Source organism: Dermochelys coriacea, chromosome 11 (genome assembly GCF_009764565.3).
Source record: "Dermochelys coriacea isolate rDerCor1 chromosome 11, rDerCor1.pri.v4, whole genome shotgun sequence".
Lineage (NCBI taxonomy): Eukaryota > Metazoa > Chordata > Testudines > Dermochelyidae > Dermochelys > Dermochelys coriacea.
In genome coordinates this window covers 61,612,926-61,630,730 of record NC_050078.2, presented here as the reverse complement: position 1 = coordinate 61,630,730, position 17,805 = coordinate 61,612,926, and the positions used below count along the sequence as shown (strand labels likewise).

Below are 17,805 nucleotides of genomic sequence, written 5' to 3'. Positions count from 1 at the left end.
TTTGGATAGGAAAGAAGTGCCATGTCAAATTTTTACTTTGTTCCTGTGAAAGTTAAAAAATGATTTCCTTTCTTCTATACCTAGTCTAATTTATAGCCTGTTTGTGAGTTTCTTTTTTGAAGTTGGCATTAAAAAAAAAAAAGAATTCTAATGCTGGTTTCCTTTTAAGCCCTGATCCTGCAAGTTATTGTACATAAGCACAGCGTCTGGCCATGGAAACGTGCAGGATTGGGGCTGTGGCGTGGAATAAATCAATAGTTTGAGAATACTGGACTGGATTTATGACATTCCACAAAGATATTCAACTATGTTTCACTGCTGTGAGGACAGAATTGTATAGCTCACTATTCTTTCACCAGTCTTGCTCTAAGAATCACAATTTTGGTCAATCTCTTAATTAACTGAAAAATCTTTAAAATTGTTTTTCATTTTTCTTATACATATAGTTATATTGAAAACTTTAAGCAATTAGCAAAGGTTTGCTAGCAGAAGCTTAGTATACATCAAATAATATTATACTGGAAAGTATAGAGCGATATTTTAAAGCGGTCATTTAAAACAAGAGGCTGCCTACTTAGGTTTTGGCATAGAGCAATACTTATGTTTTGTGTTCATATTTTTTTTCCCACTTGACTTTCCTCGTTTCTTGTTTTACCTCAGAGATGCATCTTTTGCTCGGGATGATTTTTGTTGAATGCAAGAAGAACAGCAGGATGTCTCCTCTCCCCCCTCCCCATTTTAAACATCATGTTTTCAGAGCTCCCTTAACTGGAGCACAATTAAATATTTGGGGGAATATGTGAAATTTTAAATGTCACTGGAATACACAGTGCATACACCTATTCCCTTTAGAGCTGGTCACCATCTTCAAAATTAAACAGGGCCGTAAGTACTCCATTGGATTTGGAATGACAGTGGAGATGACTTTCTCAAAACAAAATTAATTCCAGGTTAGCTTTCCATCAGGCATCTCTGCTCCGGCCTGTGCTATTAGTTCTCACTTTTATGCCTATAGAGGAGACAAGGAGAAAACTTGTATCTCCTTATCCTTCCCCATCCTTAGGGCTGGTTGACACAATTAGGCATTGCCATGTCTCATTTAGAGTGGAAGCTTCAAAGGGCAGAGCCCTTGTCTTCTTACTTGCCTGTAAAGCCCCCTTTGTTTGTACCCTTGGGCAAACAACCACCACCCGACCCGAACATGACAACATTAACTTCAACTAAGGAGGGATTAAATATCTGAGGGCACGTGTACCCTTCCCGCCCGCAGGTCACTCACCCATTCTATATACAGCTGGAACCACTGAAATGCAGCCACCTCTGGGTGTCAGGGCAGCAGCCAGCCGGCACGGGGAGGGGACGGGATGTGGGGCCGGCGGGCGGCACCAGCTGCTCTGCAGGTTGGGGTCACGCATGCCCCCCAGCCGGTGTCAGTCAGGCGGGGCGGGAGTACAATCGCCCCTCCCTCCCCTCCGCCACCTGACCTGCTCCGCCGTGACAGACAGTCTCGACCGGGCTCGAGTGCTCGGAGGCGGGGCGGCCCACCTGGTCCCGGGGAGGCTCAGCAGCCGGCACCCGGTCCAGGGCGGCCCGCGGCTCCCTCTTACGCTGGGGGGGGGGAGCAACGGGCCGGAACCGTCAGCGGCCCCGGCTGCTTCGGGCATCGCCTCGGGGACTCCTGTCACCGGCCCCCGCAGGCTGCATGGCGGTGAGTGACTCTCCGTGGCCGTACATCGGGCTGGGGAGGTGGAGACGGCTCCGTCTCCGCCGCCCCGCGCGCGTCCCCTTCGCTGCCCGTTACCGGCCCCTCCCCCCCGTACACACAGCACGCGCCGCCCCGCTCGCTGCCCGTTACCGGCCCCACCCCCCGTACACGCGCCGCCCCGCTCGCTGCCCGTTACCGGCCCCTCCCCCCCATACACACAGCACGCGCCGCCCCGCTCGCTGCCCGTTACCGGCCCCTCCCCCCCATACACACAGCACGCGCCGCCCCGCTCGCTGCCCGTTACCGGCCCCTCCCCCCCATACACACAGCACGCGCCGCCCCGCTCGCTGCCCGTTACCGGCCCCTCCCCCCCATACACACAGCACGCGCCGCCCCGCTCGCTGCCCGTTACCGGCCCCTCCCCCCCCATACACACAGCACGCGCCGCCCCGCTCGCTGCCCGTTACCGGCCCCTCCCCCCATACACACAGCACGCGCCGCCCCGCTCGCTGCCCGTTACCGGCCCCTCCCCCCCATACACACAGCACGCGCCGCCCCACTCGCTGTCCGTTCCCGGCCCCACCCCCCATACACACAGCACGCGCCGCCCCGCTCGCTGCCCGTTACCGGCCCCTCCCCCCCATACACACAGCACGCGCCGCCCCACTCGCTGTCCGTTCCCGGCCCCACCCCCCGTACACGCGCCGCCCCGCTCGCTGCCCGTTACCGGCCCCTCCCCCCATACACACAGCACGCGCCGCCCCACTCGCTGTCCGTTATTCTCCACACCCTCAGAGCACGCGCCCCCCTCACTGCCCGTTACCGCCTCCCGCCCGCCCCAGGAATGCCAGTTACTGCTCCCCCCAGGACTCCCTCAATGACACTTACTGCGCCCTCCAAAATCTTAGTGCCCCCACAGCATTCCCCCTCCATGCCAGTTCATGCCCCCCCCCGCAACCTGGCACCTCATCACTGCCAGTTACTGTTCCCCCAACACATAGCGCCGCCTCGCTGCCAGTTACTGCCACTCATACGTGTCTCTGTCCTCAGCAACTTTTTTTTCTTCTCCTGGCTACCAGGGCCCTTCCACCCAAATTTCCATGGGGGCCCTTTAGGGTGACCAGACAGCAAGTGTGAAAAATCAGGACAGGAGGTGGAGGATAATAGAAAAAGACCCCAAAATCGGGACATCTGGTCACCCTATGGCCGTTGGCTGCAGAGCGCAAAATGGGATTTCATTTCCATTAGGGATGAATGAAGCACATATTTTGATGTAGTAGTAGAAGGAAGGTTGAACGAGCTCAGGCTATTGCTACTTGGCATCTCTTTCATTTGAATAACATTTAACATATGTCTTCAAACTACTGATCAGATATCAACTACTGCCACTAATATTTCTACAGCATCTACAGATCTCCAGTGTGCTGCAGTCTGTACTAACAGGTATGAAGACACTGTGGTAAGGTGACCAGATGTCCTGATTTTATAGGAAGTCCAGATTTTGTGGGCTTTTTCTTATATAGGCACCTATTACCTCCCACCCCCATCCCAATTTTTTATACTTGCTATCTGGTCACCCTACACTGGGTAGTCTACACTGCAGTATAAACATAAGGTTTGAACTCAAGCCCAGCCTCCTCCTCCTGCCCCCCTTACATCTATACACAAATCACTCTAATCCAGGGCTAAGCAGCCACATTTTGGGAGTACACTAAGCAGTCTAGGGTATGGATGGCTGGACTCAAGCTTGTATAATACCGTATAGACTCTGGAACCCCACGTTGGGACACAGGATTCAACAATTCCTAAACTGGGGCTATAAATGAGTGTCAAAGCTCAAGCCCCAGGTTAACAAACAGAAATATAATTTAAAGTTTAACAGAAGACACTTAAAACAGAAGTTTGCCAAAAATTATAGATGATAATCTCAAATTTCTCAGGACTTTTAAGCACTTTTGATTGTCTTTGAGACAATGTTTGGGGCTGTTAAAACCTGGGGAAATGTTCTTTCTGGTGCATTCCCTATGCGAGCTTTTGGGTGTTTTCACATACATGGATGCACACAATCACCTTCACATCCTAAAACTAAAGAAAGTAAGAAGGCTGATGCATCTCAGAGATAATGAAAAATAGAAAATGAAAAAATAAGATATTTAAAATTTTAGGAGTTCTCAAATTCTTCAGTTCTCACAGTCTTCTGGACTCTCATGGAATAGGTCTGAAACTGTAGTCAGGGAGTTAGACCATGATGTTCTGCTGGCAACGTGCTTCTTGTTAGCAGGCCTTATTTGGGGGCCTGGAAAGACTGGTCAAATGTTGGCATAGACTGTTAATTGATCTTGTGACTTCCTCTCACTAAGGTGATCAGTCTTGATGATTCTGGAACATCAGTCTTCCATCAAATAGCTTGTTGACCTGAAAGGTGAGCTTTCTCAGCCTTATCCTGATTCTTATGATTTATGAGTTTCACTTGGTCCACCTTGCAGCTCCTCTCTCCAAGGTCTTTTGACAGATCAGGTGCAAGACCTATTATGAAGTCATACAATTCAATCTAGTTAAGTTTGAATTAGGCCATTGTTAGCAAGTGTCAACTTGGAAAAGGCCTTTTTAAGCCAGCAGTTTTAAAAATATTTGGTATTTTCAGTATCACAATAACTACTGGTTTGTAGCCCTCCAAAATATGAAAAATCCTGACACATAAAACCCACTTTTGAGGAAGCTGGCATCGTCTTATCAGAGTCAAATGTTTTAAAAAGTCATGTCACCAGTTATCAGAAAATTCAATATAAAACTCCTATAAAAATAACTAATGAGAAAACCCTTAACACAACAAAGCTAGTTCCTCAAACATTCATTCATCCATCACCAAATGAAAAATAATCCAGATTTATGATAAAGGTAATCAAGGCAATTATGATGCTATTCCTATTTTGGAACAGGGCTATTGCTCAGACAATTTATCTTCTAAAATCTAGATTTTTATAGAGCAAAGTTACTTTAAAGCTCATCAGTTGTAATTAACTGTTTCAAGCTATGACTCTGAAATCTGACAACTGGGTTTTAAAAACTTGATTGTAACTTTATTGCACATTTCCATGCCGGCTAATTGAATCTTGTTAACTTGTACCAATGACAAAGAGACCTATTGCAAGTTACTGAATTCTGCAAACTATCAAGTGAACAAAAATAAAAACATTCATTGCATATTGTTCTTAATAACTGAAGACCCTATTACAGCACTCTGCTATCACATCTTTGGGAAGTTTAGTTTAATTTAGTAATTTACTAGTACAAACTAAACAAGGATTAAATGGGCTTAAGTGCATCTGCATTGGGGGCATCATTTATTTAACTACACAGACTTCAAAGTAATTTAGTTAAAACTGTACAACTTTTTTAATATAGACAAGTCCTAAATATTGAGCAAATAGATGCACATTGGGTAAATGTCAATATGTATTTGTATAATACCACACTGACTCTACTCATTAGGTTTGCTTCAATTGAGTGTGCAATCAGTTTTCTCTTTTAAATATAAAAAAAGTCCCAGAGATGATGTATGTGGAAAGCCTATCTACAGAACAGGTGAGACATTTAATGAATGCTTCTAAGGCTAGAGCTTTTTTCTTCATGATTTTTCTGTGGAAAATTTTGTTGTAGAAAGGAATCAAGGATGAGAAAAAAAGTTTTCCAAAAGGTAAAGAACAAACTTCTTTTAAACCTCATGTGAGCTGTTCTAAGTTTCATGAATCAGCACCATCTTTCTCAGTGCCACCAGCTTCCTTCTCTCTAGTAAAATAACGAGGAGTCCTTGTGGCACCTTAGAGACTAACAAATTTATTTGGGCATAAGCTTTCATGGGTTAGAACCCACTTCATCAGATGCATGGAGTGAAAATACAGGAGCAGGTATAAATACATGAAAGGATGGGGGTTGCTTTACCAAGTGTGAGGTCAATCTAATGAGATAAATCAATTAACAGCAGGATACCAAGGGAGGAAAAATAACTTTTGAAATGGTAAGAGAGTGGCCCATTACCGACAGTTGACAAGAAGGTGTGAGTAACGGTAGGGAGAAATGAGTATTGGGGAAATCAAGTTTAGGTTTTGTAATGACCCAACCTAAACTTAATTTCCCCAATATTAATTAAACTAGTTTTCCAACCCAAAAGAATATGAGATTTCAGAAATTTTCCCATCCCAAATTGGGACAAAAAGTCAAAATATCAAATAGTTGTGAACTAATAATCCAAAAAATTTCAGATTGGATCAATTTAAATGTTTCATTCTGACTTTTTATTCCACCTTTTTTCCTCTATAAATTAACTTACATTTTGAAACAGAAAATAGTTTTAAAAAAAAAAACTTTTTGGTTTAGAAAATGTTGAAACATCCCATTTCAACAATTTCAAATTTATTTTGATCTGGGAAATTCACTGAAACTGATCTTTTCCCATGAACAGTTTTGGTTTTGATGAATTGTCATTTTCCAACGATAAAACACTTAGTAGAAAAATCCCCAACCAACTCTAGTTTTAATTTCTTACTCCCACAATCCTGAAGCTTGATTTTCTGCACGTTCTCAGCAAGTTTAGATAGGTGTGAGTTTTTTTTGTCTCTCTCTCTCTCTCTTCAGAAATATTGTTTTAGGTCAAGTCCCCTTCTTCCCTCCTGTAATCTTGCCCCTGAACATGGTATCCTGCCCAACATATAAGAAATTTATTTTTATTGCTCTTTTATGATTCAGCTTTCAGTTGTTGTTCTTTCTCTATACTAAATGTGCTTTTACTAGAATGATGTGGTGGAAGTGAAAAAAAGAAAAAAATGTTTTTGGTCTATTTCCATAGGTGTAATAATAGCCACAGCAGAATGGATAACCATCCTAGGTGAGTCAGGAATGTGTTACTTTATAGCAATATAAATACCCAGAAGAAAAATATTGCTGAAAAAAAGAGAGCCTTATTTAAAAATTTTAGCATTATCCTTCCTGGGGAAAAAAGGCTGTAGAAAGCCCGCACATGGTTTATAATATTATAAGAAACAAAATAATCTTTTAAAAAACGTTTAATTTGAGTAATTTCTTTTCCTACTATCCCTCTTTATCTCCCGTCCTATGCGTTGAATTTGTTTTCTTGGTGACTCCTCCACAACATGAGTGTTCCCTGATCCTGAAGTGATTTACAAGAAGTGACTTGAAAAGTGTTTCAGGTAGCACAGCCAGGTGGAAAAGAGGAAGGCTTCACACTGTTTTTGAGTCAAAGCAGTAACATAGTCTTGAAAATTATATATATTATTAAAAGGTATTTCTCCCATCACCTTAGATTAATACAGGCTACAAAATTATTTCTTGAAATGGTTTTCAAGATTACATTTTTTTCAAAAAACAAAGCCAGTTTTGGCTAGGACACAAATACTATCTCTTTCCCATCTTATCTCATGTTCCACCATACCTTTCCTCCAGTACCCAGCCACCATTCTTTTGTTTAAACAGTCTTCTGTATAAAAGTTCTCCTAGGCTGAGTCCACACTGTATAAAAGAATTGTGACAAGTGACCCCCTGGATCCCTTCTCAACTGGTATTGAAGTAATTTGCCTTGCTGATGTGGACATGGTCAACACCTATTGCAGGAAGCAACACTCCAGATAGACTTACACCAGCAGAACTTGCAGCCTGGGTTCCACGGGCACAAAGTCTGTTCTAGTGTGTCAGCCTTAGCTTTGATATTCTCTTTTTATTTTGCTTTTGTCAACCTAAATGTTTATTTTAGTCAGGGGTGAAAGTAAAATGGAGCTCTTACCTAGTTCGGGGCCATCTCCCCTTCCCTCCCCTCCCTGGAAGGGGTGGGGCCTCAGGCGGAAGGGGCTGGGCTAGGATCAGCATCCCCCAGCCAGCCCATCTGCACTGCCTGGCCCACGTCGCCCGGGACTCCAGCGGCCATTTAAAGGGGCAATGGCGGATGGAGCTCCGGGCCCTTTAAATTGTGGCCCGGGGGGCAGCTACTTCTTTTGCCACCCTCCCCGTTGGCAGCCAGGGGGGCACAAAAGGGGAAACAACAATAAAGTGCTGCCACAGCAGTGCTTTAATGTCACTGCCCCTTTTGCGCCCCCCCATTGACAACCCGGCAGTGCTTTAAAGTCAGCAGTACGGGCCAGTATTGGCAGCTACTTTTTACCAGTATGCCGTACCGGCCCATACCGCCTTACTTTCACCCCTGATTTTACCATTCTGCATTTATGTTCTTGAAGGAGATTTTTTTTTCTATGTTTGCTTCCTAGGAATTCATCTATTCTATATGGCTGCATACACTGTTTACATAGTTAGATCCCAGTCATGCAAACATACAAACACATGAATGGTCCCAATGAAAGCTGTGCAATGTTAAGCATATACATAACTGTTTGCAGGACTGGGGCTTCAAACATTAATCCTGTAAGATGATCTGTGCAGATGGACCCCATGCCCATGTGGAGTCTTGCTCAAGCTATTAGGAAACTGCACAGAGTAGTTTGCAGGATAGAGCCTTTAATAAAATTGACAGTTTTTGGTAGAAATAGCCCTAGTTAGGTCTTTATGAACATCATTTGAGAAACAGAGAGATGCTCAGTATCATGGTTACTGGGCACCTCTGTCCCCTTTCTGCTCCCTCTAAGTGTATGCCCTCAAGTATCTGGTCAACCCTGGGATGGAATTCCACAAATCTCTCATAAATAGACCAAGTTATTGGCTACAATACCCTGTGTATCAACTGTTCTTACTCTGCAGGACCAGCTGAGTTCAAACACCTGCAGTTCTCCTCTTTGGGAGTCTCTGATCAATGGCAGACTGTAATAAAACTGTCAAAACATACATATTTATTTTAACAGTATGAACAATGCATTTAAAGAAAGAAATTTAAAACAGTCTACACGTTTCTGTCTTACCTAAAGTCTATTGTCACCTAATGGTAAACTAGGCAGACTTAACTTCTTCCAACACACTCAGTAGGTCCTTGTGTCTTAGTGTGGTTCCCCCAAACAACTCTCTGTCTCCCTTCTTTTGAAAGAGCAGTCCTAGTTAAACTTGCCACATCTCTTTTGATCTCCTGTGTTCCTAGGCTTTTCTTTTCTGGGCATTGTCCCTTAACTCTCAAATGTGTGCTGAGAAGTGACTTATTTTGAGCCATTTTTTCCTATCCTCTCTGTTTTTCTCATGCTATTAAAACTAAATCAATATACTCATACATTAAACATTCCAATAACCAGGTCAACATGCAGTATTCATAAATTACAGAGCAGTTCCAAATCAGTCACATCTAATAACCTGCAGGATCAGGCCTCAAGAGCCATAGTATCCAGTAGTGCTAATCTGCAATGCAAAGCACATCTGATCTAGTTTCTAAATCAAACTTGCATGTATCAAATGGAGATGATGTGCCTGGCATCATTTTACAAGGATTCTTGAATTGCAGGTTTCCAATAATGGCTTCTTCTAATACAATATCTGACAGGATCTTAAAGTTATTAAACTGTTTAGACTCTCTCTTCTTTATTTAAGATAAATATACTGAAAAATGATATAGCAATGACAGATGGTTAGCCCTGATCCTCTAGAGCCACCTAACATATGTGCATGTCCACAGGCTTTAATTTCTTCATTAAAAATTACAATATCTTCTTTATTATATAGACATGTTTAGCGTTTGGTGTTGTTACCAGTTCCAAACAGTACAATGAACTGTCCACATATCTAAATAGTTGTAAGATATCTGGGACTATTCTATGCAAGTTTAATAATCCTATTATAGCTTTTTTTTAGTCCCACTCTAGCTAGTGTTCCCTATCTATCCTGGCATGTTCTAGATGTGGTTTAAGATAATAGAGGCTATGTCACATAAATATTTAAACAAGTCAAGAGGTGGAAATGTCTGACAAAGAATGAAAATTTGGTGCTCACTATTTCATTTCTGTTCTTTGAAAGGACATGCCTGCAAATCTGATATTTTTTTCACAATACAGGAGCTGAGGGATCTATAGTAAAGTTTCTCTCATGATTTAATGTGCCATTTCATTTAAGCCTTGACAAAAAATATACTATCGAGAGTTTATATAAAATATGTAGTTAGTTATTATAGCCTTAAAGAAAAGGAGTACTTGTGGCACCTTAGAGACTAACAAATTTATTTGAGCATAAGCTTTGGAATACATAATTATGATGGTCTCTAGAGTGGGTGGCTCTTCCATTGTACTACCCCCATTGCAGTTCTGTACAACTACTTCTGTGTCGCTGTGGAGAATGGACATTAATGATGGACCAGAGGTGCCAACTTTCTAATGTGCTGGGGGAGCTCGACTCCTGCTCTGCCCCAGGCCCTGCCCCCACTCCACCCTTTCCCCAAAGCCCTACCCCAGCCCTGGCTCTTCCCGACCCCCGCTCCGCCCCCTCCCCTGAGCATGCCCCGCCCTCACTCCTCCTCCCTCCCCCACCGCCTCCTGCACACCATGGAACAACTGATCGCAGTGGAAGGGAGGGGGAGGCACTGATTGGCAGGGCCGCCGGCAGGTGGGAGGTGCTGGGAGGAGGGGGAAAAGCTGATTGGGGTGCTGCTGGTGGATGCTCAGCACCCACCATTTTTTTCCCCCTCGGTTCTCCAGCCCTGGAGCACCTATAGAGTTGGTGCCTATGTGATGCACACCCCCTTTTGAAGAACAGAAATTAATCAGCCAGATTTCTTTCCCCTATCCCTAATAAAAACAGAATGAATGTAATGTTTTAAAAGAATGATCAAAACTGATCCAGTTGCCAACTGGGATTATTTTGGTCTAAGGATATGTCTTCACTGTAGAGTTAATCAGGTTATCTAGCCTCAAGTTAACTTTTCTTAAATTAGCCTACATCGAGTGAGAGTGGCCACATCTGAAATAGCATTTGAGCTGTAGAGTGGTCATGTTAGCAGGTGACAAGTTGTACTAACTCTAGAAAAGAAAAAAAGTGAAAAGTGAAATGTCAGCTCCAAAAGGAAAATCATTTTGAACTGTCTATTTAAAAGTAAAGAGTATTATTTCAAATTGATATTTTGACAATATTTTTAATTTAAAATAATTATTTCTTAAAAATAAAATAAAATTCTTAAAATAGTTTTTGCAAAATAACATTGTCAAAATGTTAATTTTTCAGACCTTTTTGTTTTTTAAAAATTTGAGTTTCTATCCCAGTTTGGAATGAAAAAAAATAATGAAATATCAAAATTCCTTTCCATATAGCTCTAACTGTACTAATAAGAAAAGGAGTACTTGTGGCACCTTAGAGACTAACAAATTTATTTGAGCATAAGCTTTCGTACTAGCACAAGTTGTACTAACTCTAGAAAAGAAAAAAAGTGAAAAGTGAAATGTCAGCTCCAAAAGGAAAATCATTTTGAACTGTCTATTTAAAAGTAAAGAGTATTATTTCAAATTGATATTTTGACAATATTTTTAATTTAAAATAATTATTTCTTAAAAATAAAATAAAATTCTTAAAATAGTTTTTGCAAAATAACATTGTCAAAATGTTAATTTTTCAGACCTTTTTGTTTTTTAAAAATTTGAGTCTCTATCCCAGTTTGGAATGAAAACAAATAATGAAATATCAAAATTCCTTTCCATATAGCTCTAACTGTACTAATAAGAAAAGGAGTACTTGTGGCACCTTAGAGACTAACAAATTTATTTGAGCATAAGCTTTCGTGAGCTACAGCTCACTTCATCACACAGCTGCTACTCTGAAAACTGTACTAATGACTTTCAAGCTACGCTGCAGTAAATAGTCCTAATGATTAAAAATATGTAAGTACCAATTCAGACATCATTATGATGGACTATGGGGCTTTCAAACCAACTAGACATAATGCACAAATAGATTTCAAAGAGCATTCAGAAAGTCAGCACTGATTGGCTAAATTGTTTTGCATTGGTAATACTTTATTAATTTCTTGCTTTGTTGTATACATAGTAAATTGTTGAAACAATTCTTTGGTCTGTTTACTAATCTTTTTCTCATAGTCACTCCAAGGATACCAATGGAAAATATAAGTCAGAAGACCAATCTGTAGTCAGCAGAATGCAGAAGAAATACTGGAAGACAAAGCAAGTCCTAATCAAAGTTACAGGAAAGAAAGAAGACAAGTATGTGGTTGCATCTGATGCAGAGCTGGATGCCAAACTGGAGGTAAACGTAAGGATTATGTGACCATGTCTATACTACAAACTTTGGTTGATGCAAGTTACATTGCTGTATAACAGGTTTCAGAGTAGCAGCCGTGTTAGTCTGTATTCGCAAAAAAGAAAAGGAGTACTTGTGGCAACTTAGAGACTAACAAATTTATTTGAGCATAAGCTTTCGTGAGCTACAGCTCACTTCATCGGATGCATTCGGTGGAAAATACAGTCGGGAGATTTATATACACACACGCACACAGAACATGAAACAATGGGTTTTATCATACACACTGTAAGGAGAGTGATCACTTAAGATGAGCTATTACCAGCAGGAAGGAGTGGGGGAAGGAGGAAAACCTTTAGTGGTGATAATCAAGGTGGGCCATTTCCAGCAGTTAACAAGAACTTCTGAGGAACAGTGGGGGGGTGGAGTGGGGGGAGAAATAACATGGGGAAATAGTTTTACTTTGTGTAATGACTCATCCACTCCCAGGAAGTGTTCTCCGTCTGGTTTTTGAATGTTATAATTCTTGACGTCTGATTTGTGTCCATTTATTCTTTTACGTAGAGACTGTCCAGTTTGACCAATGTACATGGCAGAGGGGCATTGCTGGCACATGATGGCATATATCACATTGGTAGATGCGCAGGTGAATGAGCCTCTGATAGTGTGGCTGATGTGATTAGGCCCTATGATGGTGTCCCCTGAATAGATATGTGGACAGAGTTGGCAACGGGCTTTGTTGCAAGGATAGGTTCCTGGATTAGTGGTTCTGTTGTGAGGTGTGTGGTGAGTATTTGCTTCAGGTTGGGGGGCTGTCTGTAAGCAAGGAGTGGCCTGTCTCCCAAGACCTGTGAGAGGAATGGGTCGTCCTTCAGGATAGGTTGTAGATCCTTGATGATGCCTTGGAGAGATTTTAGTTGTGAGCTGAAGGTGATGGCTAGTGGCTTTCTGTTATTTTCTTTGTTAGGCCTGTCCTGTAGTAGGTGACTTTTGGGTACTCTTCTGGCTCTGTCAATATGTTTCTTCACTTCAGCAGGTGGGTATTGTAGTTGTAAGAATGCATGATAGAGATCTTGTAGATGTTTGTCTCTGTCTGAGGGGTTGGAGCAAATGCGGTTATATCGTAGAGCTTGGCTGTAGACAATGGATCGTGTGGTGTGATCTGGATGAAAGCTAGAGGCATGTAGGTAGGAATAGCGGTCAGTAGGTTTCCGGTATAGGGTGGTGTTTATGTGACCATCGCTTATTAGCACCGTAGTGTCCAGGAAGTGGATCTCTTGGGTGGACTGGTCCAGGCTGAGGTTGATGGTGGGATGGAAATTGTTGAAATCATGGTGGAATTCCTCAAGGGCTTCTTTTCCATGGGTCCAGATGATGAAGATGTCATCAATGTAGCGCAAGTAGAGTAGGGGCATTAGGGGACGAGAGCTGAGGAAGCGTTGTTCTAAGTCAGCCATAAAAATGTTGGCATACTGTGGGGCCATGCGGGTACCCATCACAGTGCCACTGATTTGAAGGTATACATTGTCCCCAAATGTGAAATAGTTATAGGTGAGGACAAAGTCACAAAGTTCAGCCACCAGGTTAGCCGTGACATTATCGGGGATACTGTTCCTGATGGCTTGTAGTCCATCTTTGTGTGGAATGTTGGTGTAGAGGGCTTCTACATCCATAGTGGCTAGAATGGTGTTTTCAGGAAGATCACTGTTGGATTGTAGTTTCCTCAGGAAGTCAGTGGTGTCTCGAAGATAGCTGGGAGTGCTGGTAACGTAGGGCCTGAGGAGGGAGTCCACATAGCCAGACAAACCTGCTGTCAGGGTGCCAATGCCTGAGATGATGGGGCGTCCAAGATTTCCAGGTTTATGGATCTTGGGTAGCAGATAGAATACCCCAGGTCGGGGTTCCAGGGGTGCGTCTGTGCGGATTTGTTCTTGTGCTTTTTCAGGGAGTTTCTTGAGCAAATGCTGTAGTTTCTTTTGGAAACCCTCATTGGGATCAGAGTGTAATGGCTTGGAGAAAGTGGTGTTGGAGAGCTGCCTAGTAGCCTCTTGTTCATATTCCGACCTATTCATGATGACGACAGCACCTCCATTGTCAGCCTTTTTGATTATGATGTCAGAGTTGTTTCTGAGGCTGTGGATGGCATTGTGTTCTGCACGGCTGAGGTTATGGGGCAAATGATGCTGCTTTTCCACAATTTCAGCCCGTGCACGTCGGCGGAAGCACTCTGTGTAGAAGTCCAGTCTGTTATTTCGACCTTCAGGAGGAGTCCACCCAGAATCCTTCTTTTTGTAGTGTTGTTTGGAAGGTCCCTGTGGGTTAATACGCTGGTTAGAGGTGTGTTGGAAATATTCCTTGAGTCGGAGACATTGAAAATAGGATTCTAGGTCACCACAGAACTGTATCATGTTCGTGGGGGTGGAGGGGCAAAAGGAGAGGCCCCGAGATAAGACAGATTCTTCTGCTGGGCTAAGAGTATAGTTGGACAGATTAACAATATTGCTGGGTGGGTTAAGGGAACAACTGTTGTGGCCCCTTGTGGGATGTAGAAGTTTTGAGAGTTTAGTGTCCTTTTTCTTTTGTAGAGAAGCAAAGTGTGTGTTGTAAATGGCTTGTCTAGTTTTTGTAAAGTCCAGCCACGAGGAAGTTTGTGTGGAAGGTTGGTTCTTTATGAGAGTATCCAGTTTTGAGAGCTCATTCTTAATCTTTCCCTGTTTGCTGTAGAGGATGTTGATCAGGTGGTTCCACAGTTTCTTTGAGAGTGTGTAGCACAAGCTGTCAGCATAGTCTGTGTGGTGTGTAGACTGTAATGGATTTTTTACCTTCAGTCCTTTTGGTATGATGTCCATCTGTTTGCATTTGGAGAGGAAGATGATGTTTGTCTGTATCTGTACAAGTTTTTTCATGAGGTTGATAGATTTCCACTCCATATGGCTAAATTCAGTGCCTTGCATAATAACAGGTTTCAGAGTAGCAGCCATGTTAGTTTACGCTCCCAGGACAGGCATAGCACTGGAGATGTCAGGATTCTTCAAGGTAAATGTCCTACAGCGCCGCAATGAACGTTGTGATGAAGGTAAGTCTTCCCGAGGCAATGTGGTGAAAAACCACTGGCCAGGTGGTCTAGGTGAAGGGCCTTCACGGGAGGTACAAGCTTGTGAGTGCACCCATCTTAAGTGATCACTTTCCTTACAGTGTGTATGATAAAACCCATTGTTTCATATTCTCTGCGTGTGTATATAAATCTCCCCACTGTATTTTCCACCGACTGCATCCGTTGAAGTGAGCTGTAGCTCACAAAAGCTTATGCTCAAATATATTTGTTAGTCTCTAAGGTGCCACAAGTACTCCTGTTCTTTATTGCTGTATAGCCACCAAAGTTTGTGTATTGCTCATGTGCATGCATACCTGGCTGCTTGCGTCAGCACTGTGCATATTCTCTATGTGTAATTGTGTTGATGTAAAGTACAGTGCACCACAGGTAGGTATCTCAGTGTGCCTCACGCTGCTACTTGACACGATATCTTTTGGGAACTTTTCACAATGTGTTGTGGGATAGAAATGACTTGCCAAGGAATCTCTGGGAGCTAGGGATCAGGTTCCCAGAATGCAACTTACTCTATCCCATAATTTTTGTGCCTTTTTTTTTTTAAATCCCACAAACCTGTGCAGCACATTTTGGTGTCCACCATCTCAGACAGAAGCATGGTGCTCTGCACTGCTCTCATGAATGTTGCAAATACAGGACACACTCAGACATCCAGGAACTACCACAAGAACATGAGGAAGATGACAATTTCTTCTTAGACATTTTGCAGAGGAACATCTCAGAAAATAATTCAAGGTCATTGATGGTGTTCATGGAGCAGCTGCATACAGTGGAGTACTGCTTCTGGGTCCATGAACTGAGCACTGACAGGTGGGATCGTATCATAATGCAGGCTTGGGACAATGAGCAATGGCTGCAGCATTTTCTGATGTGAAAGGCCACATTCCTGGATCTGTGTTCTAAGCTCACCTCAACCCTCTAGCACAGGGACACCAGAATGAGAGTTGCACTGACAGTGGAGAAATTAATTGTGATCACGCTCTGGGAGCCTGCAATACTGGATTGCTACCAGTCAGTGGGAAATCATTTTAGAGTTGAAAAATCCACAGTGGGGGCTGTCGTCATGCAAGTGTTTAGGGTCATTATTTGTCTCCTGGTATGCAGGACTGTGATTATCTGCAATATTCAGGACATAGTGGATTGATTTATAGCAGTGAAGTTCCTGAATTGGACCGAGGGCAATAGATGACATGCACATTGCTTTTTTGGCACCAGCCCACCTTGCCATAGAGTTCTTCAATAGAAAGGGCTACTTTTCTATAGTTATCCAAGTGTTGATGGATCACTGGGGATGCTTCACTGATATTGATGTGGGCTGGTCAAGGAAGGTGAATGATGCTCACATCTTCAAGAATACAGGAATGTTGAGAAAGCTGCAAACAGGCACGTTGTTTCCTGATCAGCAGATTACCTTTGGGGATATTGAAACTCCAATAGTGATTATGAGGGACCCAATCTACCCCTTGCTGATGAAGCTATACATGAGCCCCAAGCCTCAATAGCATCAAGGAAAGATTCAGTGACTGACTCAGGTGTAGAATGACTGTTGAATGCGATTTTGGTAGATTGCTGGCACTGCTTACTCACTAGATTGGATCTCAGTGAAAAAAATATCCCAATGGATGTAACTACCAGATGTGTCCTGCGTAACATCTGTCAGGCAAAGGGGGAAAAGCTGCTGACTGGGAAGAGGTGGAGAAGCTGTCTGCTGACTTTGAACAGCCAGACACAAGAGCCCAATGTACAGCTATGCAGCTGAAGGAGGATTTGAAATCACACTCTAACAGTCAGCCATAGTAGTGTTCTGTGATGAACTGTTCTTTGGGCCTGGAAATGGGACTTTGAAATTGGAAAGGCAGCAATAATTTCTTTCCATTTCATTGCACAAATGTAGTCCATTGTGGTGATGCATACACTAGCTGTGGCTCTCACATAATTGTGAAGCTGTGGTTTTCTTTGCTGTCCCCCCCGTATGGAATGCTGGGGGTAAGGAGGTGGCCTATGATGCCACATGGAATGTGTGGGGGCGGGGTGTAGGAAGTTGCTACTGTGGAGTTCTCCAAGGACTGCAAAAAGTGGGGAGGCCAGGATTTTTGGACATGTAGGTCAATCAGGGTCTGCATCATTTGGGTTTGCTGCCTGAAAAGACCCATTATATCCTGATGCATCTTCCTCTCCTTTTCCTGCTGGGATTCCTGGGCCTGTCTCCCTTCTTTCCTTCTCCATACTGTCTGACATGCCTGGTGTTTGTGCAAACCAATGCTGCATTGGACCACAATCTCACTAAACATGTTCTCCCTCATCTTCTTTTTTTCTCCTCCTCATCAGGGTTATCCATATTGCAGGAATGGAGGGGACATCCCTCAAAGCTGCAACAGCAGCAACTGCTGCTGATAAAAGCAGACAGATGTATCATTGGATTTACAGTCATACCAGAAAGGGAAAGAAAATTTTCAAAACTCACTTCCCTTATTCCCATAAAAACTTTTAATAAGACACATTTATTAACACTTTGGCTATGGGGCACCTCTGCACAGCACCGCTCCCCAACCCCAGCCATAAAAAACTATTGTCTGCAAGGGATGAGTATAGGGGAGGGAACTTCAGTTGCATAAAACAATAAAAGTTCAGTTCTTATTCCATGGGTATGAGTATAAGGCAATGGCATAATTCTTCCGCTCTACTCTGCGTGGATTAGGCCTCAACTGGAGTATTGTGTCTAATTCTCGGTGCCACATTTCAGGAAGGATGTGGACAAATTGGATAAAGTCCAGAGAAGAGCAACAAAAATGATTAAAGTTCTAGAAAACAT

The 17,805-nt window shown here is 43.0% G+C and overlaps 1 protein-coding gene across 7 annotated transcripts in view; it reads left to right on the top strand.

Moving 5' to 3' along the window:
• The first annotated feature begins 1,476 nt into the window (after positions 1-1,476).
• ICA1L (islet cell autoantigen 1 like) overlaps positions 1,477-17,805 on the top strand; it is a 63,323-nt gene continuing 46,994 nt past the window's right edge. For 3 of the 7 annotated variants that reach the window (XM_038422123.2, XM_038422122.2, XM_038422119.2), the window contains exons 1-4: positions 1,477-1,708; positions 4,066-4,127; positions 6,552-6,590; positions 11,725-11,896. In XM_038422123.2, the coding sequence (XP_038278051.1) occupies positions 6,574-6,590; positions 11,725-11,896 (189 nt within the window). In that variant the 5' untranslated portion in view covers positions 1,477-1,708; positions 4,066-4,127; positions 6,552-6,573. Of the gene's footprint in view, positions 1,709-4,065; positions 4,128-5,365; positions 5,403-6,551; positions 6,591-11,724; positions 11,897-17,805 lie in introns of all 7 variants that reach the window. The other 4 variants (XM_038422124.2, XM_038422121.2, XM_038422120.2 and 1 more) reach the window with 3 other exon arrangements.